Genomic DNA, 25,256 nt, shown 5'->3' with positions numbered 1-25,256 from the left:
TTTCATCTTATAGGCTGTGTTATTCCTCATTTTGTTCGTTGTATTTAATTACTGGTGGGATGTTACTCTTCACCATACCGTTAAATGTTGTACCATCCCAATATGAAATTGCACTTTCCTTTAAGTCAAGGCACACTAAGGAATCTACATATATAATCTTTATGGTTGGTGGTAGGTATTATAAGTGTAAGCTGAGTGTAATTTTTTATGTTTATTGTGTCTGTTGAGGGTGATCTCTATGCACTATAAATAATTGATCCCTAGTCCTTTGTTTGTACCGATTCACACACTTCTTAATACAACTGTGATAAGTTGCTTCATGGTATCAGATTTATCCATCTCTTACCGTTGAAAATTTATTTCAATCCTCATCCCTTTCTTGCTTCTCTTTGTTGCATGAACACATAAATCCTATCAAGTCTTTAGTTGAAATTAATTATTTCTTCTGCAAATTTTTGTCTCGATGGATATTCTTACTTCAATTCTTACAGATATGATTCAAGCTTTACAATAACAGGATCTAAATCAATTTTGTCATTCTAATACTTCTTGTTCTTTCAATTTTAATTTACCTTTTCAAAAAATCTTCAGTTTTGTGTCGTTTAAATTGGATAACACGAATTATCTATTGTGAAAACATCAATTTGAGACTATTCTCACTAGTAGAATCTTGTGTGTTTTATGGATGGATCTTATGCTTGTATTTCATCTTAAATTCGTGAGAATGATGTTATGGTTCCAAATCCGGAGTACATTTTCTGGATCTCGATGGATGGCTTCCCTCTGTCATGTCTTAATGCAACTTTTTACCAGATCTATTTCTTCTGATACTCTTGGGCTAACTACTTCGAAACAGGTGTGGGATTATCTGAGGACTAAGTTCAACGACCAATTTATAGATCGTAAATCTCTCTTACGTCGTCAACTTTACTCAATTAAACAAGGTATTTATCCAATTCCTGAGTTCTTGAGTTTGGTAAAGGAGATTGTTGATAATTTAGCTGCAATAAATGACCGAGTTTCAAATGATGATGTTGTGTTACATGTTTCAAATGGTTTGAATCCCGAGTTTGATCATTTTGTTGTTACTACTCAACATCTTGAGACTACTCCTTATAAGTTTATTGCGGTATAAATTAAATCATCATGAGTTGTGGTTAAAGAGTAAGTCCTTTGTGGTCCTTGACTCTATCAATGATCCATCTGCATTTCACACAAATAAGACTTCTCCTCCTTTTTGTAATTCTTCTGGTGTTGATGGTTCTTGCGGAAATAGAAAAAAATATTTTGGGCAATCTTCTGGCTCTAGTGGTAATTGCTCTCAGCAATTTAGTCAATCTTCTGGTTCTGGTGGTAATCGCCATAAGCATTTTGGTCAATCTTCTGGTAATATTGGATAAGGTGCAAATAAGTCTCAACATTAGCATCATCAAAATTTAATTTCTCCTTCGAAAAAAATCAACCAAAACTGTTTATGTGTCAAATCTGCAAGCAATGGGGTCACACTGCTAATAAGGTGTAGGTTCTGATATATACCTCATACTAGTTATTTAACCCTCTAAACCGTTACCACCTACAAATGATACTGAATCACCACCTCAATCCTTTTACACATGTTCATTGAGTTCATTTTTTCCAGTGAGTCTGTTATTAAATCACTGCTCGGTCGAACTCGCATGCGTTGCTATCTCAAGCATGTTTGTCAATGTTAGTGATCAAAACTATAAGTCTTGATTTCTAGTCTACTATAGCTAAGTCTCGGACTAGGATATAAAGTGTAGTTGAGCTCGAAGACTCCATGACGATCATCATATGAGACGAAGAACTACTCAAGGAACTGGTGAAATTCATCGACTAAAAGGTATGTGGAGACTTGAACTTATCTATCTCTCAAAAGTCTATCTACTTTATCTCCTATCTTGAGACAAAAGTCGTTTTGCTATATAGACTTTGATTATACACATTTGTTATTTCGAGCCGAGTTTATCTCGCTTATCTATTTCTCGAAATATGTGTTGTAATGCTTTCGCTTTGGCCAAGTTCATCTTTACCTAGTGACGAAAGTCATGTTATCTTTCAATCACTCGAAAATGGCTTTGACGAAAAATGGTTTGTGAATCACAACTATATAACGTCATCTAAGAATGTTTCAATGATTGAAATGAGAGTTTAGATTATATAACCATTGTTGGATATAAGCATTGTGTGGTAACACATACATGTATAAGTCCTTATTCCTTGAACCAAAGTATGTGTACTTTGCTGCTCAGGAAACCGGAACAGAGTCCGCGAACCCAGTTCGCGTACCCAGTCCGCGTACTGTCGGAGGTTCTCTTCCCGAAAAAATCTGCTGGAGTTTGTGAACTATTTATAAACTTATTCTGGGTACTTAAGTCCGCGTACCTAGTCTGCATACTTAGGTTGGTTATTTTCTGAAAACGATTATTCGTGAACTTATACTTATATTAACTAAGGAATGCAAGTTTGCAAACCGTGGCTATAAAGTTCATGAATCGATTCGAGTGAATCAAATCGTTTTTTCTTCGATTGTGTCTTGTATACTTCTATAAGATCTAAGCAATTGAACAACTCTCTAACTAGTTCATTTGAGTCATTTGAACTAGTTATGGTAATGAAGAATATGGTTGATATGAAAGTGCTCATATGGCTAACCATTTGGTTAACTACTGTTGAACCAACGAATGTACATGTTTGGGTACGGTTACACAAACCTAAAACGTGCATTTCATTTGTGTGTAACTAGCTAAGTTTTCGATCTAACAATTGAAAGATATTAGCTTGAATCTAAATCAGGTTTTCATCTAAAGGTGAATATTGAATGCTTTGTTACTAAGCTAACATTGATTGCAAACCCTGATTTGAAAGACTATATAAAGGAGAACTCTAGCAACTGGGAAACCTAATCCCCACACCTCATGTGTGATACTAGTTTGATAAGCTAGAGTCGATTCTCCTTTAACCTTACGTTTCTATCGAGACCATGTAGGTTAACGACTTGAAGACTTCATTAGGATTGTGAAGCCAGACCAAGGTAGTAGATATCGCGTATCGGTCTCGTATCGGCCGAGTTCGATACACCTACACAAAAGATAATATCGGTTTTTATCGGTGATACATCATTAGAACTAGAATTTCAAATATTTATAAAACCATAGTAAAAAATAATAAGAATCATGCATATATCTCAAATTTCCAAAATACAAGGTGGTTTATTAACCAGTATTGTGATTGTTGTCCCATTATGCCGGTAAATCTTTCTTATTATCCTTCACTTTTATCTTTTACATTTCCCTGTCTTGCAATCGAAATATGGTTACCTTCTTATATCCTACCATATAATCATTGATTTTATATCATAAATATATTAGTACTTTTTACCTTCTCCAGTTGACATTGTACTTATTTGTAAAGACTAGATGCATTTTGATTGGAAAATTTATTCACTGAAACCGATATTACCGATGTATAAGTAAAACTAACATATCGGTCTGTACCAACCTGTACAACCGATAATATCGTTTCATCTTTGTATCGACGATATTTTCAATATCGTATAGGTATTTTCCGATACCCGATAAAAACCTGTAATATCGGCCTGTACAACTGGTATTGACTACCTTGACCCAGACCGATACTACTTTCTTGTAGTTGTGTGATCTGATCTTGCTGTTTCTATCGTATTGAGTACAATCGTAATGATTGGCTTGATATTGATATCTCTGATAGGAAAGATATAAAAGTAATCACAAACATCTTTGTCTCATCGTTTGTGATTTCACAATATCTTCTTTCGCCGCGTCGATTAAGATTATTGTGAGGTGATTGATAATACTAGGTTGTTCTTCGGGAATATAAATTCGGGTTATCAATTGGTTCATGTTCACCTTGATTTATCAAAAGACGGAACAAAAACTCGTAGGTATTTATGTGGGAGACAGATTTATCTATTACCGTATACTTTTATGTGTGATACAAATTTGTTTATTAAAGTCTTCGACTTTGGTTCGTAGCAACTCTTAGTTGTGGGTGAGATCAGCGAAGGGAATCAAGTGTGTAGTATCCTGCTGGGATCAGAGATGTAAGGAGCGCAACTGTACCTTGGATCCGTGTGAGATTGATTGGGGATCAACTACAGTCCAGACTGAAGTTAGTTTGTAGTAGGCTAGTGTCTGTAGCGGCTTAATACAGTGTGTGTTCAATCTGGACTAGGTCCCAGGGTTTTTCTGCATTTGCGGTTTCCTCGTTAACAAAACTTCTGGTGTCTGTGTTATTTCTTTTCCGCATTATATTGTTTATCTTTATAATTGTGATATCACAAATTGTGCGTTTGAATCAATCAATTGGGAAATCCGACCTTTGGTTGTTGATTCAAATTGATTGATACTTGAACATTGGTCTTTGGTACCGTTCAAGTGATTTCTCTTGTATTCAATTAGACTCGCAGATTTCTATTTGCTTGAGTAAGAATTGAATCGAGAAAGAGAGATATAACTCTTTGATATACTTCATTAAGATTGAGTCTAGTTGATTCTCTTGAAAATATATTGGAGTTAGTCCATACAGATTGCTAATCGAAATATTGGGTGTGGTTGTTGTAACCAAAGTAGTTAATATCGTGTATCAATATCGTATCGGCTCGGTCCGATACACCTATACAAAAGATTATATCGGTTTTTACAGGTGATACATCATTAAGACCAAGAATTTTAAATTTATTAATTTTTCAATTTTGGTGTCATATGATGTATTAATTCTCAAGATTAACAGCTTCACTGTACAAATTCAATCATATTCCAACATCATTACTGAATCAGATTAAGTTTTCAAGGGTACAAAGGAAGAATATAATTAGGAGGAAAGGTTATGTTTATAAATTTTAATATATAATTAATTTATTCTACCAAATTACTCTTGCCGATATTATCAGTGTACAGGTGATCCCGATATATCGGTTTGTATCGGCCGATACGAGCGTTTTTATCGTTCCATCCTTGTATCGCCGATATTTTAGATATCGTACAGTTTTTTCTGATACACGATAAAAACCTATAATATCGGCATATACAACCAATATTGACTACCTTGGTTGTAACCCCGCTTTTTCAATTGGTATCAAAGCAGGAAAATACTTTAAACCTGATAAGTTTGTGTTTGTTCGATCCTCAAAAATTGCCCTATGGGAAATTTCTTTGGAAAATTTGCTCTTGGAATCTGCAACACACGCCGAAAATCCTTAAAGGTTGATCAAATATTATTATGGATAAAGCCTCAGGTTTCTCATGATAATCTCATCTCATCTAAAAAGGTAAATTTAGATGATGAGAAACAATCTAAAGGAAAAAATAAAAAGAAAGGAAGATTGAGAAAACGTTCGTTACGCTCAAAGATATGGACCCTCACTAGATTAACTCTTAATATTTTTGAGAAACACTATCGTTATGGATCAATTGACAAAGATCTATTCAGCGCTTTCGAAAGCGTTTTCAGATTCTTAGAAAAATTTAATTCAGATAAGTTTAAGAATCGACCCGATAAAAGTTTTGTACATGTAAAACTATGGAATAATGATGTACGAACAAAATACTCTTTCAACACAAGCAGATCTGATGCGGGTTCTCATGTTTTTGACACAGGGTCTAGGAATCAGAAGAATCTTCTCTCTGGTCACATCAAAAGAAAGATAGAGAGCTCTTACAACCCTGATTATCATCATTACTTTGATTATATTACTGGAACTGCTCACAAATATCAACCAGAAATGTTGCATGAGGATTCCTCTGGACATCATGCCTCTTGGTAACAAGCGTGGCATCACCCCATTTGTATATATCTTGAGTTGGGAAAGAAATGGTTTGATTTGGGTACAATTGCATTAAAATGTTGTTTTATCCTTCTTGGAGTTTCAAATAGAGCTTTCTACTACATCCGTCTTCTCTCAAAAATTGTGTTGTCACGGGATGCACAACCTTGATGTGCGAACATAAAAAAAAAACCACATTCCTTCTGTGGGTCGCGGTTCATAAACTGGTCCAAGCCCATTAGTGGGGGATATAAAGAAGAAGTACGCACACCTTCTTCCTCATCCCATCAGTCCGCGTACGTGAACTTTCTAGGATTCATGATATTTCTCCATTAAATCTTCCTTGGAGAAAAATAAGAAAAAGGGGTGGTCAAAGTTCATTCCAAGTAAGTAATTTCCTCTTGTTTCCTTCCAAGTTTTATATCTCATGATTAATTTCAAGGTTTCAAAAAGAACTTCAAAAATTTTGGGTTCCTCTAGCATGAATCTTCCTTTAGACCAAAATTCTATTCAAATTAGATTTGTCAATGATTCTTGTGCTAATGTTTTTGAAAGGATTTCATCTATGGGTTTTATTTTAGAAAATAAATCGGATTCTTCTAGTGGACATAAAGAGGATTTAGTTTGCTTTGAAAAATTCAATCTTGGAAACATCTTTGATGGTCTTGGTCAAGGATTTCATACTCTCACAAGAATTTTCTATGCCAACATTCATGATGTTGATCTCGAAAAAATGGAATTCAAAACCATGATAAATAGAGAAAGATTTCTTGATAATAGAGAGTTGATTTCAAAGATTACCAAAATTCCATTGGGTAATGTTCGTCTACCTAGACCAAGTGATGAACGACCATCGCGTGAGGACATCTCTCTTGGCCTTTGCGGTAAGAAGGTTGCTTGGAATCAAGGGAAGTTTCCTACTAATGTTCTTAGTGTTGCTTTGATGGCTTTCGGAAAAGTTGGTAACTCTAATATTTATGCCTCCACAATTGAGAATTCTCGGTGGAGTCGCGAGTTTGCGGAATTGGTCTATTTCCTTGAATTGGGTGTTCCGAGTCTCGATATTTGTGGTTTCATCATTTCTCTAATGACTTCGATGACTTCACCCAACAAGAAGTTAGGTTACCCTTGCTTGATTAGTCAAATTTTCCGGGAACGTGGTTTTGATTCAATTGGCAATTCTTTTGGGGTTCCCAAACCGGTTCGTCCATGTACTTTCAAACGTATAAGGGATAATGTGTGCAAAAGACAAAGAAGTGATTCCCTTGACGATTGTGACCCTACCACCTTAAGTCTTCTTCAAAAAATTCAGGGTGTGTGTAGGGTAAATTCAACGGTGAAGTGTGTGCAAGAACAATTGTTATTGGTTGCAACTAAGTTTCCCAAGCTCAAAGAAGAATTGAACATGATTCAAGCATCTTGGAGTGTTTCCGATGATGAAGATGATGAGTAAATTTTGATCTTATTTGCCTAGTAAATCTTCTATCAAGAATTTTATTTTCTTGTTTTGTTTAGAAGAATAAGTAGAGTTTGAAATAGCCATTATTGTGATTACACATAGCTATGTCCAATGTTTTCATTTTCATGTTTTTAGGTTTATTTTTTTAAATTATAAAAAATTGTTTGGAAGATGATTTTTGCGCTATTAATCTTTATGGTTTTATGTATTGCAATGTGTTATGGGATATGTGTGTTTGCGTCCGTGAACTATGATTGTCCCATACCTTGTCAAAACTTAAGTCTTTTGTCTGCCGATATGCATGTATTGATAAAAGAATGAATGAACTTTTGACATTACAAAAGTTTGAAGCTTATTATGTCATTATGCAAATATTGATGGAAGACAAGATGAACTTTTGTTTATGAGGATTATGTCTATTGTAAGTCATTATGCAAATAGTGATGGAAAATAGAATGAATCTTTGTCTATTCTGTAGTATTGATCTTCCCTAATCCATATTTTATGTATATACCGTGAGGATCCGTAAGTTTTCTTATGTCGAGCAATTCCGATTAGATTAATCATGGGTTTTCTTGTGGTTAATTTAGTTTAGTATTTTTGGATTCAAATTCATATTCGTATGTGATTTTTTATGTCCAAAGAAATCCTTCTTTTCTTAAGAAATTAAGGTCGCTCTTGTTGTTCTTTCGGGAATGGAATATTATGGGGGAGAGTTCTTAATCGAACTTGTGCTTAATTGCCAAATCTTTGTGGGGAGTGCGGTTGTGGAATATTATAGGAGTTATCTTGTATCTTTATAAACTCCTTGATGAAAGCATTTAGCTTTGGCTATATGATTGCATCTAAATAAGCTGATATGTGCTTACTTTTGGTCATGAAATGTCTCTATAGAAATTTTCATTAGGATACTGTTTTCATACCTTTGCCAATTTTATTGACAAAAAGGGGGAGAATTAATGTGTAGTTCACACTACAAATACATATGGTTTTCGGATCATCATGTAAGGGGGAGTGGTTTCCATGTGAGATGGAGTATTGACTAAGGGGAAGTGAATGAGTGATACATATCACCATAGTATTGTTATCGAAGTTTTGGTACAATTGGACTTTGATGTTGTATAATAATACTATGACATTGTATAACAATGATTGAGAATTCTTGTATTCTGATTGTTATAGCTACGGATTTTCAACAACGATGATGCTAAACTTACAACCTTTGGAATCATTGGAGTGCTTGGAAGTGACGAAGATTTCGAGTAATGTTGAAGATTAGGCATGTAGTTGCAGGAAATCCTACACTACACCCCTCATATGCTTTCATTGTTGATCAACTCATTTTAGGTTTACACTCTTAATTTTATTGATTAATTTTTGAATGTTCTTACAAAAAAGATAAAGAAGTCAAGAATAATCTCTGCTTTGGACTTTCTCTCTCCTATTTACTTGATTCTTACTCAAAAAGATCTCTCCCTCTCTTTACAACTCGAATGACTATTTATAAGGAAAGACATAGTGGATGACAACTAATCTGTCCTTTATTTTTGGATGTGGTTTGCGACATTCTCGCAACCTTACAAATGTTAATTTCGCAAGCTCTCTAATTTTCGCAAGACTATCACATTTTTCTCATGATCCTTGCTGACGTCATTTCTGAAATTGTTCTGCGACGCTATTGTGCAATACCATTGATAATTTCGCTGAGACATAATTGTTGCGAGAATCTGATCCTACATCTTTCCTCTTATCATATCTTCTCTGCAAAGTAGAGAATGATGTGAGAAATGCAGCAACTACTTATCTTTTCACATTCCACATTTATCACATGTACTCTCTCTTCCATTTATTTCTTGACACGTCTTCTGTAACCGCCACCTTTCAACCGCTTACGTCTCTTCGTCTTAATGGTGTTTATTTCTTCGAGAAGTAAATTTTATTTATATACTCTTCTCCCTCCCTCTTTCCACTTTTCTTTTTACTTTATCTTATATTTTTATTCTCTCATCTCTGCAGCTCTACCATTCTTCTGCAAATTCTGCTGCTGTAATTTTTTCTTCCTTAAATTCTTTTACTTTCTATACATTCCCATACTCTATATTCAATCATGGCTCCAATTGGTCATAGATATGAGAAGAATCTACAAGATTTCCAAAAAGATCTTGCTAATAAAGGTCTTACACTCTCCCCCATTCCTGGTGTGAATGTCAAATCAATTCTTTCTGTCAAGCTTTTCTCCAATCAAAATTGTGATGATCAATCAATCATAATTTCGCTAGGTAAAATTCTCGCAAGTCTCCCTATTCCTCTTTATAACCCAGACATTCCTTTATTTTATGAAATTCTCGCTCATCCGGGGTTTTCGCGAGCCATTTTCCAACTAAGTGGGGACTGCATCCGTCTGATGCTAGAGCTCGCTAATCGTGGTGCTGGTAGAGGATCTCTTTACTCCAAAGAACTTAGGGATCCAAAATTCGCAGACCTAGAGATAGTTGCTGAGAAATATACAGTGGCGAATTTCTTTGAAAACTACGAACTTATCTCCATGAAGAAAGAGAATACTCGCTGGGGTATTCGATTAAGAAGAAAAGATAACATTGATGAAGCCAAAATTCTTATGCCAGATATTGACTGGCATTCTGGTAAAAACACAACTCCTCGCCAATCCAAAGATGAAAAATGGTGTGTGTTTCCTTTAATGCTAAAGGGTCCTTACATTGCTGGATCAAACGTTCTTCCTGCGAATCTCGCTGCATATCAAGTTACTTCTATGCTTCCATTTTATACTTCTTTTATCATTTTATACTTCTCCCCTTTAACTCATTTTATACTTCTTTTATCATTGAATCTCGCTGCGAGAAAGCGGTATACTTCTCCCCTTTAACTCATTTTATACTTCTTTATTGATTTTTATTATTATGTTCGCTAACTCTTGCGATATTCCGCAGATCCAAAAACTAAAAGATAGTTATAACAGGACTGGGAAATCTAGTACTCTGTTAGGTCTTCGCTCATACACAGATGAGGTAAGAAATTTTCTTTTATGACTTTAAATAGTACTGTTACTTCTATGCTTCCATTTCTTATTTATATCTGTGTGTAAAGGTTATTGCTGAAGTAGAAGAATCTGTTGATGCTGCAAAGATTGGTGATAAAGGTAAAGGTACTCTTCGCAAGGAAAAATCAACTGGTCCTCCTCCAAAGAAGAGAAAAGTTCGTTCTCCTTTTCTTTCAAATGTTCTTCCTAACAAAAGTTCTGAAAATGATAAGGGTGATGAAGATAACGATGATCTTGCTGCAACTGAAGATTCTCCACCTGAATCTTCTATGGCTAAGATTTCTGGCCTCTTTACTGATTCTCTACAAGGGATGGGAGATAACCAATTCGCAAATACCTGCAAAGCTCTCGCTACCCTTTGTGATGTCCCTTTACTGGATGGTGATAACTCTCTTCGCGGATTTTCTAGATCAGTGACTCCCGACTTCTTGCATTCTCTCAATAGTCTGGTATACTGTTATCTTTTTACTTTTTCATTATTATAAATCAAAATCTCTTTTTATATTAATATTTTTTTTATTTTTTTCGAGGCTGGAAAAGCTTCTTTTGCTGTTGCCTCAGATCTAGAGAGAAGACGCGAAAATCTTGAAAAGAAGAATCTTCAATTTCGCAGAAAGAATGAGGACTTGGAAGCTGAAGTTAAAAGTCTTCGTGGGAAAAATAGGCAATTAGAAATTGATTCTTCCTCATATAAGAATAAAATTTCTAGTCTTCAACAAGCCAATAATCAGCTTTAGGTATGTTGCTCTTCTTTTCTCTTTATTCATTCATTCTGTTGTTTTATCTTATTTAAATGATCCTTTTTGCAGACATTTATGGTCTTTCTGATGAAGCTACCCTTCTTCCCTCATTTCCTAATGCCTTGGATAATGATACCCTTCTTGAACGCCTTAACAATTCTTTAAATAGCTTCTCAAATGATAGAATTTCATCTCTTTCTCTAAATGAACTTAGATCGAAATTTCGCCTCTTAGAGATTGATCATAGATCCAGTTTAGGCTTAGCCAACAGATTTAAGCGTCTCCTTATTGATTCCAAAGAGAAAACCAATGAATTAAGAACCAAAATTAGCGGTCTCATAGATGATAAGGATCGTATCTCTGATCAAGGTGCCAAGGCTTTAGCGAAATTCTAAGAGGCTCTCCTTGAAGTTCAACTTGAGCGAGATGAAGCTAACCGCAAGAATATTGAACTCTGCGAAAGGTAAAATCAAATTCGTTCTCGTCTTCTCATAAGTAGTGAGGATGAATTTGTCTGGGATGCGAAAATTTTATATGATGCTAGAAAAGATTTAGGCGTAAATGTTAGTCTCCAAGTTGAACATACTACCTTGATTAGAGACATGATTTCTGACAGAGAAGGTTGCTAATTGCTCTTCTTTACTAATCTTTTGCTTCTTATGAATTTCCATCCAATTAATAATTGATTGCCTTTTGTTCGCAGATTCTGAAAATAAATATCGTGAAAAGATTGAAGAACTTGAAGCTGAAAACAAGGAACTCGCAAAGAATCTTTCTTCTCGCAGTATTCTAGATTGAAGAATCAAATCATAATCACTATTGAGAATTTTAAGAATGACGCTATGCATTTCCGCAATCAAACCATTCAGATGGTTTGTGATGATCATAATATCCCTCATTCTGATTATCCTTGTCTTCAAAAAGAAATCCCACAAAATACTCCCAGTTTGATTATCTCTGACAGTGAAGCTGACAATGAAGAGTCTGATAGTGATGGAAGTTCTGATGGTGATAAAGATTCTGACGCAGATGAAGAAGGAAACAAGTCTTGTGAAGATAATGAGGATTAACCAAGAAGTATTCTTTACTTCTTTCTTTGATTCTTTGTAATACTTGTACACTTATTTCTTCTTTCTGTATATTTGCGTTTCTTCCATTTTAACCTGCATGAATGAAAACAATTCTTCTTTGCAATACAATTAATCAATATAATTATTAATTCTTGAATTTTTGAGTAAATATCTCATATGGATATAAATAACATTTTCTAATTTCATACATTCCCATACTTGCCTCTTTTATTTAAATCTAAATGAGAGATTTCATATAACTTTTCTTATTGTATAATTTCGCAGCCTTTTGCGAAGTGATTTTTGTTTCTTTTCAAAATCTCATTCCTGTGTGGTCTTATTTTGCGTTCCTAATTAAAGGTCTTAATATGCCACTTCTTGTCATTGCGACAAAATCGCAGGGCGTCCTTGCATTTTCATGCAAAAACCCATTGATCTTCCCTTAACTTTTTCTTTTGTATTATGGCCTCTTCAGGAATGTTGCGACAATATGACAGGCCAAAATATTCTTGCGAAAATAAATCTCCATGACATTGCTGTCGTGCGACGAAATCGTAGGACCTCTTCGCATTTTCATGTGAAAACCCATTGATCTCGTCTTATCTTTTTCTTTTGTATTATTACCTCTTCAGGATTGTTGCACAAATATGACAAGCCTTAATATCCTTGCGAATAAAAATCCTCATGACATTTGCGTCTTAAGACACTTATCAGCTCCCTAATGGAGGGTGCCACCCTTATCTCCCCCCTGGTTGCCCCTTCAAGGAGGCGTACTTCTACCATACAAGGTTAGCTCCTCCCATCCAGTCTTAACAACAACCAGTTGTTTTCGCATCCTCTTATCCCTTTTACCTATAGGGTTTATGGTTACGAGACTGCACCCTAAGTGGGGTTTTCTTCAGGCCGAGTGCAGTATAAGCCAAGACTTGTCAAGAATGGCAAGGACGCTTCAAACACCCTCGGCACCCTTGACTCAACCATGTACCTCAACGCCTTGATCAGATTCTGCACTCCTTGAGATATTCCTTATTACCTTAGTCGCCCAACCTAAGTCATATGCTTAAGTTGAGAATCCAAGGTGCCTCTCCCGTATGGGCTTTATTGACCCCAAATCTCCATGACTCAGGTTCGGGTGGCGGTGTAGCCTTTCCCTAAGCCATGTAACAGGTACCCCCTAATATGACGTACTTTAGGTCTTACATTTGCCTCTTGCGAAATTTTATTCGCGAACTAGGGTGTACGCTATAAAGGTTTGCATCTTTCTCTTTTGTCATTCTTTTCTGATTATTTTTGTAAAATTCATTATCTCTGCGAGAGTCTCGCAATTCATAATATTGTATCTGAATTTCGCAATCTCAATTTTGTTGTTCAATCAAATGTATTTTTGAGAATTTTATTTATTGCGAGATTATCGCAACAACTTAATCATTCATACATTTCTTGCTTTTATTACTTTTGCCCTCCTCTGCTTCTTTATGATTTTCTGCTACTGCTTCCTTGGTAATGGTATGTTCATTCTTTTTATCCTGAGCTAGCATTGATTTTGTAACGTCTCTTCTCCTTTCTTTTCGATTGTATCCACCATCAACTTCTCACTTCTTTGTACATCCTTGATTTTGTGTCGCCAGTTTTCCTTCTTGTTTGCTCTTCCTTCGCAAGATTCTATCTCAGTTTCGTAACATTTTTTCCTTCAACCCAATCTCCCTTTATGATTCCTACACCATTGGGGTGAGGGAATTTGATGCATTGATGGAAAGTTGAAGCTACACCTAGAATCCCATGTAGCCAAGGTCGACCAATTAATGCATTGTAGGGTGATTCTACATCAACACACAGAATGAGATTTCAGAAGAATTCCCTTCAATGGAATTTGCATAGTAACCTCCCCTTTAGGCTTGTTAGCAGTACCATTAAAACCATATATCTTATATGTTGATGGTATAAGATCATCATCTCTTCCACCCATGGTTTTATAAGTATGATAAAATAAGATGTTCACAGAGCTTCCAGTATCGACTAGAATTCTATTGATTGCCCATGAATCTTCAGCTTCATCATCCTCATCTTCTTTCGGTTTTGGATTAATTTCTAATTTTATTACCAATGGATTGTCATGCACCTCTTCTCCTTCGGGAATTTCTTCTGCGGTAAAAGAAATGATTGTTTCTGCCATTCCTCTAGTCGCGAATTTTCGCAATATTCATAATTTCTCTTCCATTATTATCTCTTGCGAACACTCTACTCAAATTATCATGAAAATCTTCAATTGTCTTATATGAATGTACGATAGAGTGACAGAATAGATTTTTTGCTTTTGCACCAACTTCTATGAAGAATGTTTCTTTCTTTTTCATCGTATTCACTTTGTGATGTTCTGGCTGGTGGTAATGGTTGAGATTGCGGATGCCCTACCAGAAAGTCGTTTAGTTTTCCTTGATCTATCATTCTCAAAATAATTCTCTTTACATTTCTGCAATCGTTTGTGGTATGTCCATGAAAATGATGATAAGAACAAAATTCATGACTTCTGTGATTTGGAGGTGGTTCCGTTCCCATGTTCCATGGTGTTGGTATATTCTCCATCAATTATAGCTTCCCATATCTTCTCCACACTTGCATTTAGAGGTGGCATCTTGATTTCTTCCCATACTTTGTGACCTCCTTGTCCTCTATTAAAGTTTGGTCTTTGACCTCCATAAGTTTCTTGCGGTTGATCGAGTCTTTGAATCTTGTTATTTCCTCCACGATGAAATTTCTTTCTCTTTCATACTCTTCTTGATCTCGGCTCCCCATAGCTACCAATTTGCTGATTGTTACTGTCACCTTTTCTTGTTGTACTTGCGAAGTATTCGCCACTGTGTTTATTAGCTTGGGTAATAAGCTTGCATTCGCTGTTTGTGAGCTGGTGTTCGCAACTGGATATGATTCCATTTCATTTTGTCTTTCCTCTAAAGCAATGTATTCTTCTTGAAGTTCTCGCAATTCAGTCATTGTAATCGTATTCTTGACTCTGAAAATTTGGACATACAACAGGTTTGTTGCAAACATAGCATTGATAAATGATAATATGAGATATCTCTCATCTACACGGCCAGCCATTTCGCTACACATAGTTCTCCATCTTTTAGTCAAGTGTTTCAAACTTTCGCCAATCCTTTGTTTTAATCACATCTTCTATACCAGGTCGTGAGGAATTATTACTTATATATGCCCCAAGAATGTGTCTGCAAATGATTGAAGGAGGTTATTGTATTCTTTGGTAAACCTTCAAACCATTTTAACGCTTCTCCTGTTAAGCTGGATGCGAAATATTTGCACAATACCGCATCATGATTTTCCCATTGTAACATGCACCTCACATAAGCTTTAATGTGTTGAATTGCACAAGTTGTTCCATCGAAAATGCTGGTTAATGCGGGCAAATTGCATTTCGGTGGTATTCCTCCTAATTGTACTTCCCTTGTAAATGGAGTTTTCGCAGCTTCTTCTATTGCTTCATCCAATTGTCTTCTACCTACTTCTCCTCTGTTATTTAGCATTCCCCTCATTTCTTCTAATTCTTTCAAGATTTGTTTATTTACTCCTGAATCTTGACCCATTGGTCTCTTTAATTTTGCTTCTCTTCTTCTGCGTTCACGTCTATCTTTTTTTGCGAAATTTTGTATCTCTTCTTCTTTATCCTCATCTCTCCTTCTTCTGCGATTCTCTTCCTCATCCATATCTTGAATTCGCAAATGATGACGTCGTTCATTTTCCCCTCCATAATTTTGTTCATTTCTTATCAATTCAATTCGCTGTCTTTCATCCATTCTCTTTATTCTACCATACTATTCATTGAGATTATCGTTATTCCGGTTTTGTATACGCCTTCTTTCCCGATTGTCATGATTGTTTTGGCGAATTGTCTCCTGAAACTCTTGTTCTTCCATTTCCGCTCTCAATCTTTCATGTTCGCAGATTAAACGTGCTTGTTCAGCATTATGTCTTTCAATTTCTTCTTCAATCGTCTGTTGATTTCTTTGCGTTTCTCTCACATGTAAAATTCTTCTTCCTTCCTCTTGATTTCCTTCGCCATCTTGGTTATTTTGTCTCTGATTTTGCCCGTTCTCTTGATTTCCTCCAATTTTCCCTTCATCAAAAGTTTCATTTTGTGGAATGTAACGATCATCAATTCGTTCTCTATTTTCGCGATATTCTTCATTAGGATTTGACATTTCTTCTTGAATATTGTTTCCAGCATTGATCGCGGGTGAATTTTGCCTCATTTCTCTTCTAGTCGATCTGGAATATGATTTTGTAACACTTCTCGATCTTCTATTCTGTAATCTGATATTCTCCATCCTTAATTCGTGATTTTGTCTAGTTAAATTCGCACATTCTTCTGCCTCAGCTCTTCTTTCTTCATGTATTCTTCGTCTCAATGTTTCTAACGCTCCAATTTCCTCACCTCCATGAATTATTCCTTCATCTGCTTCTTGATTTCTCTCTTCCTGTCTGTAATTTCTATTTTGTTGCTCTTCTTCCATTTCTTCTGCTGAATTTGATCGCCAAGTGTGTACGCTCACTCTGTCATAATCTGTATTCCTCTCTTGAACTAGTGTTTGTTGAATTGGCGATTGAATTAGATTTTCTCTATTATTTCTCATTCTAGTAGATTCTCCCATTTCACTTCTTTCTCTTCCAGCAATTCTTTTGCTTCTTCTAATAGTAGTCGGTTGTTCGGATGTATTTCTTCTTCTATCCATTTCTTCAATGCTAACAGTATTCCAAGAAATTATGAAAAATTCTTAATCAATTACTTTAAATTTTCATAAATCTCAATATCAATCTTTAGCTTTTTCTAGAATAATCTTCAACTCGTCCCTGTTTCTAGCGCCATTATGTAGTTGCAGGAAATCCTATACTACACCCCTCATATGATTTCATTGTTGATCAACTCATTTTAGGTTTACACTCTTAATTTTATTGATTAATTTTTGAATGTTCTTACAAGAAAGATACAGAAGTCAAGAATAATTTCTGCTTTGGACTTTCTCTCTCCTATTTACTTGATTCTTACTCAAAAAGATCTCTCCCTCTCTTTACAACTCGAATGACTATTTATAAGGAAATACATAGTGGATGACAGCTAATCTGTCCTTTATTTTCGGATGTGGTTTGCGACATTCTCGCAACCTTACAAATGTTACTTTCGCAAGACTATCACATTTTTCTCATGATCCTTGCAAACGTCATTTCTGAAATTGTTCTGCGACGCTATTGTGCAATACGATTGATAATTTCGCTGAGACATAAGTGTTGCGAGATTCTGATCCTACAAGGCATGTGGAAGAAGAGCTACAAAAGTTTATTTATCTATTTTTGTATGCCATATGTATTGATAGTTTTGTCAATAAAATTGACAAAGCGGGATACTGTTAGAGCACTGCTCGGTCGAACTCGCATGCGTTGCTATCTCAAGCATATTTGTCAATGTTAGTGATCTAAACTATAAGTCTTGATTTCTAGTCTACTATAGCTAAGTATCGGACTAGGATAGCAAGTGTAGTTGAGCTCAAAGACTCCATGGCGATCATCATACAAGACGAAGAACTACTCAAGGAACTGGTGGAACTTCATCGACTAAAAGGTATGTGGAGACTTGAACTTATCTATCAATCAAAAGTCTATCTACTTTATCTCCTATCTTGACAAAAAAGTCTTTTTGCTATATAGACTTTGATTATATACATTTGCATTCACAAATCGGCTGACTTGGAGCTCTGCAAATCGGCGATCGACTCAGTCAATTTTTTCTTCGTTTTTTCTTCAATTTTCGAGAAACTGTATCATTAATTCAGGTATTTTTCTTACAGATCTAATGATTGAAGTTAAAGATTTCTTCAGTTGTTAGGTATCAGTCTTTAATTCAGATATTTTTCATTAAAAGTTACAAATATGAAGATTTCTCGTGGATCTGGTTTTCTCATTTTTCAATAAATTTCTTCGAACAAGAATGAATTCTGGATCGAGTTTAAATGCAAGTAAGTTTAAGTTTACTTCAGATCAATAAAAGATGAATTCTGATTCTGATCAATATTAAATTCCTTCATTATATATATTGGATGAAGATTTAGATGAGAGTATTGATGATGGAAATATAGTTTAACTGGGAGATTGGATTTTGTTAAGTTGAAATTTGCAACTGCTGAAGAAAAATTAAGAAAACAGTGGATAACTAAAGGTAAATTTCAATTAATCCCTCTTGGTAAAGGTTTTTTTGTTATTAAGCTTGAGAATGAAATTGATATGAAGTATATTTGGAATGGGTATTGGATGGTGAACTCTCATGTACTTAAACTTAGATTATGGGAATCTAATTTTAATCCTGCAGCTCAAAAATCTACTACAACTTTCGTTTGGGTTAATTTTCCTGGTTTAGGTATTGAGTATTGGAAGTAGAAAATTCTAATGTCTATGGGAGATGCAATTGGCAGAGCAATTAAAGTTGATGATACTAATCTGAAAAGAGAAGTGGGTTACTATGCCAGTGTTTTAGTGGAGATTGATTTAGCAAGAACTGTTCCTCATCAAATTGTAGTTAACTCCAAATATGGAAGTTTTGAACAAGAGGTCTAGATACCTAAGTTACCTAAATTTTGCAGTCATTGTAAGGTTGTGGGTCACTTGGTTACTGAATGTAGGGTGTTGAGGAAGGAAGATGCACAAGAAGTTGAAGAAAATGATGATGATTATGTTATTCCTAAAAAGGTTTGGAGGATTAAAGAAAGACCAGTACCTCAGCATGTTGGTTTTGATATCTTTAATACCCCAACTAAAAACATTTCAAAGAATGATGTTAATGATCTATTTAGTGATGATGAGATAGTTGATGCCATTATTCCTCCAGTGGAGAATTCTCTTGTTCAACATACTGATCCTGGAAGTCACAATTCAGGTAAATTTCATATACTTCAAAATTTCATAAATGAAGATTTTCCTCTTATTAGTGTGAACAAACTAGTGGACGTTGCAACAAGTAGCTCCTCTGCTGTTAATTCTTTTATTGTGGAAGCTGAAAAGGAGATGTCAGTAAAGGAAATAGTTAAAAAGATTGTCAAGCCTGAACCAATTAGCCTGATTACTACAAGAAAACAAAATACTACATTGAATTTAGTGAAAGAGAAAAAAGGAATGAGAAGTCCTGGTCCTTCTCAATCTTCTGTTTCTAAATGAAGACTCTCTTCCTTAATGTTGGAGGCTTAAGGAGACCTAGAGCCAAAGACAAACTAAGGAGTTTAGTTAAACAGTTTAGTCCTACATTAGTATGGGTGGTGGAACCAAAAATTAGATGGAATTCAAAGGATTGTAAGAGTTTAAAGTTACCAGGAATGCATCACAAACTAATACATAATTCTACAAATGAGAGAAAATGTAACATATGGCTTTTTTGGAGTGCTTCAATAACTGAACCTTATGTTGTTTCAATTACTAATCAAGTGATAACAGTAAATGTGGGTGGAGTTTTAGTATCTGGTATTCATGCTGCTTCTCTTGCAGCTAACAGAAAAGAATTATGGTTGGAATTAGAGCAAATGAGCAATATGGATCTACCATGGTTATCAATCGGTGATTTTAATACAGTACTAAGTGTAGATGAGAAAAATGGAGGGAGAACACCATTAAGAGTAGCAATGAAAGATTTTCATGAAGCTTTGAATGTTTGTAATCTAATTCAGGCTCCAAAATCAAGATTACAGTTTACATGGTGTAATAATAGAGCTGGTACCAAAAGGATAGCGTGCACTTTGGATAGAGCTTCATTTAACTTAAAATGGAGTGAGAAATATCTTGGATGGAGCTATAAAGTTGGAGTGAGAAGTGTTTCAGATCACAGTCCTTTATTGGGATCATGTATTACTGTTCCAAAACCTAAAAATGTTCCATTCATAGTGCTTAAAGTATGGTTAGAACATGAAGATTTCAAGAGACTAATTCAAGATGTATGGGCTACAGAAGTTATAGGAAATCCAATGTTTGTTTTTATGCAGAAGTTGAAGATAATGAAGATAAGAATTAAGGACTGGAACTGGATGTTTTTGGTGATGTTAGAGTAAAATTGACAAAGGAAGAGGAGGAGGTTTTAAATGCAACTACAATATCAGACCAGAATCCTAGTGATACTATATTATTAAATAATTTGGTTGTGGCAAGAGGGAAACAAGAAATGCTCAATCAACAACTTCATTCCATTTTACAACAAAAATCTAGGGAGAAGTGGTTAAAACATGGTGCTGCTAATACAAGGTTCTTCCATACTTCAATAAAGATAAGACAAGCTGCAAATGCTATAACTGAGTTGGAGGATGATAATGGATCAATAGTTACAGATCAACATCAAGTTGTACATTTTCTAGAACAACATTTTGAAGAGAAGCTTAAGTTTAAAAATGTGATTTTTGTTGATGGGATTTTTTATGTTATACCTGAAGTAGTCACTTTAGAAGATAATAAGATGCTAGAAGGTGTTCCCTCAATTCAAGAAATAAAAGATGTTGTTTTTTCACTTAATGCAGATAATGCTCCTGGGCCAGATGGTTTTCCAGTTTTTTTTATAGATTTGCTTGGGAGATAATTGGTGAAGATTTAATCAAATCCATTCAATACAATTGGAGAAAAGGTTTTATACCAAGAGGACTAAACTCTAATTTCTTATTTCTGTTGCCAAAGGTAAAATGTGCTAGAAGACCAAATCAATTCAGGCCCATAGGGCTCAAACTTTTCTGTTTTAAAATATTTATTAAGATCATGACAACAAGAATGTATGGAATGCTGGATAAAATTGTCTCTGGTCAACAAGGTGCATTTATAAAAGGTAGATGTATACAAGAACAAGTTGTGTTGGCTTCAGAAATGATTAATGAGCTGGATACAAAAAGGAGAGGTGGTAATATAGGCTTAAAACTGGATATCACTCAAGCATATGATTCTCTGAGCTGGGAGTTTCTTTTTGAAGTAATGAAGAGATTTGGTTTTTCTCAAAGATGTGTTAACTGGATTCATCAATTGTTCACATCAGCTAGAACTTATGTGCTAGTAAATGGTGGCCTTGTTGGTTTTTTTGAAGTTAGCAGGGGATTGAGACAAGGTGATCCTTTGTCACCCATTTTGTTTGTGATTGTTGAAGATGTTTTGAGCAGAAGCCTTATTAAAATGGTTGCAGAAAGAAAGATCATTCTCATGGTCAACTACAGAGGTGTGCATCCAACTAATATTTTATTTGCTGATGATGTTTTTTTGTTCTTTAATGGACACAAGAGAAATATACAAACTGTTATGCAGCTTTTACAAGATTATCAATTATCTTCTGGCCAAGTGATAAATAAGTAAAAAAGTAAACTTTTTATTGGTGGAGTAACTGAGCAAAGGAAACAACTATTGGCTAATGACTTTCAAATGAATGTATCTAGTTTGCCTGACAAGTATCTTGGAGTGATTTTGAAGCCAGGGAGGGTAAAGTCAACTATAATTTGGGGTGTGGTAGAAATGATACAAAACAGGTTGGCAAGCTGGATTGGGAAAATGTTATCTTTTATGGACATACTAACTCTAGTTAAATCCATATTAAGTAGCATTCCAATCTATAATATGTCAGTATATAAGTGGCCCTCAAGTGTGGTGAAAATTTGTGAAAAGTTGATAAGGAACTTTCTATGGACTGGTAACCCATATGAGAGAAAATGTGTAACTTTGAAATGGGAAAAAACATGTTCGCCAATGGAGGAAGGAGGTCTTAGAATAAGAAGACTGTAAGTTGTAAACAAGTCACTTTTAATGAAATTGGTGCGGAAAATTCAATTATCTGAAGCAGAATGGGCAAGATTTATGAGAGAAAAACACACTAAAGTGACTGGGGAATGGATTACAAGTTACAAAAAGTATTCTATATGGCCTGGTTTGAAATGGGTTATTGAAGAAGTACATCAACATACAAGATGGATAACAGGTAATGGCACACAAATTTCTGTATGGAATGACTCTTGGATCATAGATAAGCCTCTAAAAGAACTATTTGAAGAAGATGAATATATGAAGCAAAATGCTAACATGAAAGTAGCAGATTTAATAGTAAATGGAGTTTGGTTGATTCCTCAGAGAATGTTAAATTATATTAAGGTGGAGGAATTACCAGTAATCTCAGGCCAAGAGGATAGAAGAATCTGGGTAGGAACATTGTCTGGTGAATTTACTGTTTCTTCAACTGCTGAATTGATAAGGAAAAAGTACAATAAAGTAGATTGGGCTAGACATGTGTGGAATAGTGCTACATCCTGCAACATCCAGTAACATATGGAAAATAGTCCAAGGTGCCTGTGCAACTGATGAAAAAATGCAAGGCAAAGGTTTCAGCTTAGCATCTAAGTGTTATATATGTGGGAAGGATACAGACAGCATTGAGCATATATTGTGGAAGTGTAATTTCAGTCAGCTAATCTGGGAATGGTTTGGTGGACTTTTCTTTTCTGCAATCCTAAATCATATGAAGATGTAATGAAATTTGCAAAGCACAAAAGTGGTGCAGTAAAAGAAGTGTGGAGTCTGGCTGCTTCAATAACTATGATGGAAATTTTGTTTCTAAGGAACAAAATATGTTTTGAGGATGAAAAGGGGAACTTGGTCAGTATAAAGATGAGAATAAAACAATATGTCAAATATTGTTCCTTGAGAATAAGGAATCACATGTGGGATTATAGTTATGAATACATATTCAAATATTTTGAGATCAAGAAACAACCAATAAAACTCCAGAGGATTGTTGAACTGAGATTCTGTCTACCTGAAGTACATCAGATACTCATTTGTTGTGATGGTGCTTCTAGAGGTAATCCAGGTGCAGCAGGTATGGGATTTGTTTGCAGAGGACAGAATGGAGAGTTTATATATGCAGAATCAAGAGGATTGGGTACAGCAACTAACTTCATAGCTGAAATAATGGCAATCATTGGAGCAGCTGAATGGGCAGTGGAAAATAACAGTTTTGATATATGTACTCAATCTGATTCAAATGCAGCAATAACAACTTACACATTTGGGAAGATTCCTTGGATAGTTCAAGCAAGATGGCAGAGCATAAAGATGTTATTCAGGAGGATTCAATTTTTTCATAGTATGAGGGAAATAAATTCTTCTGCAGATGTTATGGCCAAGAAGAGTGCAGGCCTGAGTAGGGGTGTCTGTCAGAAGTATTCAACAAAACAAGGTTTTATTACTTCTCTGGAAATGCCTGACAAAATCTATTACAGATTCTGTTAAGATTAGTTTTTCATTGGGTTTGTTTTCATTTCTGTTTAATAGGCCTTTTTTTTTTAGTTTTTGCTCTTTCATTTTAATTGGCTTGTAAATAATTTTCAGTTTTGACTTTGAGATGTAATTTTTTTCTTAAATGAGTAATACAAGAATTGATTAAGCAAAAAAAAGATTATACACATTTGCTATTTCGAGCCGAGTTTATCTCGGTTATCTATTTCTCGAAATATGTGTTGGTAAGTTTTCGCTTTGGTCAAGTTCATCTTTACCTAGTGACGAAAGTCATGTTATGTTTCAATCACTTGAAAATGGCTTTGACGAAAAATTGTTTATGAATAACAACTATATAACGTCCTCTAAGAATGTTTTAATGATTCAAATGAGAGTTTAGATTATATAATCGTTGTTGGATATAAGCATTGTGTGGTAACACATACATGTATAAGTCCTTATTCCTTGAACCAAAGTATGTGTAATTTGCTGCTCAGGAAACCGGAACAGAGTCCGCGAACCCAGTCCGCGTACTGTCGGAGGTTCTCTTCCCGAGAAAATCTGCTGGAGTTTGTGAACTATTTATAAACTTATTTCGGGTACTTAAGTCCGCGTACTTAGGTTGGTTATTTTCTAAAAACGATTATTCGTGAACTTATACTTATATTAACTAAGGAATGCAAGTTTGCAAACCATGGCTATAAAGTTCATGAATCGATTCGAGTGAATCAAATCGTTTTTGCTTCGATTGTGTCTTGTATACTTCTATAATATCTAAGCAATTGAACAACTCTCTAACTAGTTCATTTGAGTCATTTGAACTAGTTATGGTAAAGAAGAATATGGTTGATATGAAAGTGCTCATATGGCTAACCATTTGGTTAACTACTGTTGAACCAACGAATGTACGTGTTTGGGTACGGTTAAACAAACCTAAAACGTGCATTTCATTTGTGTATAACAAGCTAAGTTTTCGATATAACGGTTGAAAGATATTATCTTGAATCTAATCAGGTTTTCATCTAACGGTGAATATTGAATGCTTTGTTACTAAGCTAACATTGATTGCAAACCCTGATTTGAAAGACTATATAAAGGATAACTCTAGCAACTTGGAAACCTAATCCCCACACCTCATGTGTGATACTAGTTGTATAAGCTAGATTTGATTCTCCTTTAACCTTAGGTTTCTACCGAGACCCTGTAGGTTAACGACTTGAAGACTTCATTGGGATTGTGAAGCCAGACCGATACTACTTTCTTGTAGTTGTGTGATCTGATCTTGTTGTTTCTATCGTATTGAATACAATCGTAACGATTGGCTTGAGATTGATATCTCATATAGGCAAGATATAAAAGTAATCACAAACATCTTCGTCTCATCGTTTGTGATTCCACAATATCTTCTTTCGCCGCATCGATTAATTATAGTGAGGTGATTGATAGTACTTGGTTGTTCTTCGGGAATATAAGTCCGGGTTATCAATTGGTTCACGTTCACCTTGATTTATCAAAAGATGGAACAAAAACTCGTAGGTATTTCTGTGGGAGACAGATTTATCACTACCTTAGACTTTTCTGTGTGATACAGATTTGTTTATTAAAGTCTTCGACTTTGAGTCGTAGCAACTCTTAGTTGTTGGTGAGATCAGCTAAGGGAATCAAGTGTGTAGTATCCTGCTGGGATCAGAGACATAAGGAGCGCAATTGTACCTTGGATCAATGTGAGATTGATTGGGGTTCAACTGCAGTCCAGACTGAAGTTAGTTTGTACTAGGATAGTATCTGTAGCGGCTTAATACAGTGTGTGTTCAATCTGGACTAGGTCACG

General features: G+C 35.1%; 2 protein-coding genes across 2 annotated transcripts; both read left to right on the top strand.

The window, feature by feature from the left end:
- The first annotated feature begins 19,359 nt into the window (after positions 1-19,359).
- On the top strand, positions 19,360-20,762 carry LOC113354465. The gene is made up of 2 exons (XM_026597796.1): positions 19,360-20,162; positions 20,240-20,762. The coding sequence occupies exons 1-2, from the start codon at positions 19,360-19,362 to the stop codon at positions 20,760-20,762; spliced, it is 1,326 nt and encodes a 441-aa protein (XP_026453581.1).
- A 1,865-nt stretch (positions 20,763-22,627) lies between these two features.
- On the top strand, positions 22,628-23,440 carry LOC113354457. Its single transcript, XM_026597786.1, has one exon. The coding sequence runs from the start codon at positions 22,628-22,630 to the stop codon at positions 23,438-23,440; it is 813 nt and encodes a 270-aa protein (XP_026453571.1).
- The last annotated feature ends 1,816 nt before the right edge of the window (positions 23,441-25,256 follow it).

Source organism: Papaver somniferum, chromosome 1 (genome assembly GCF_003573695.1).
Source record: "Papaver somniferum cultivar HN1 chromosome 1, ASM357369v1, whole genome shotgun sequence".
In the NCBI taxonomy this organism is placed as follows: Eukaryota; Viridiplantae; Streptophyta; class Magnoliopsida; order Ranunculales; family Papaveraceae; genus Papaver; species Papaver somniferum.
The sequence above is the reverse complement of the archived record's forward strand: the minus strand, read 5'-3'. Positions and strand labels throughout refer to the sequence as shown.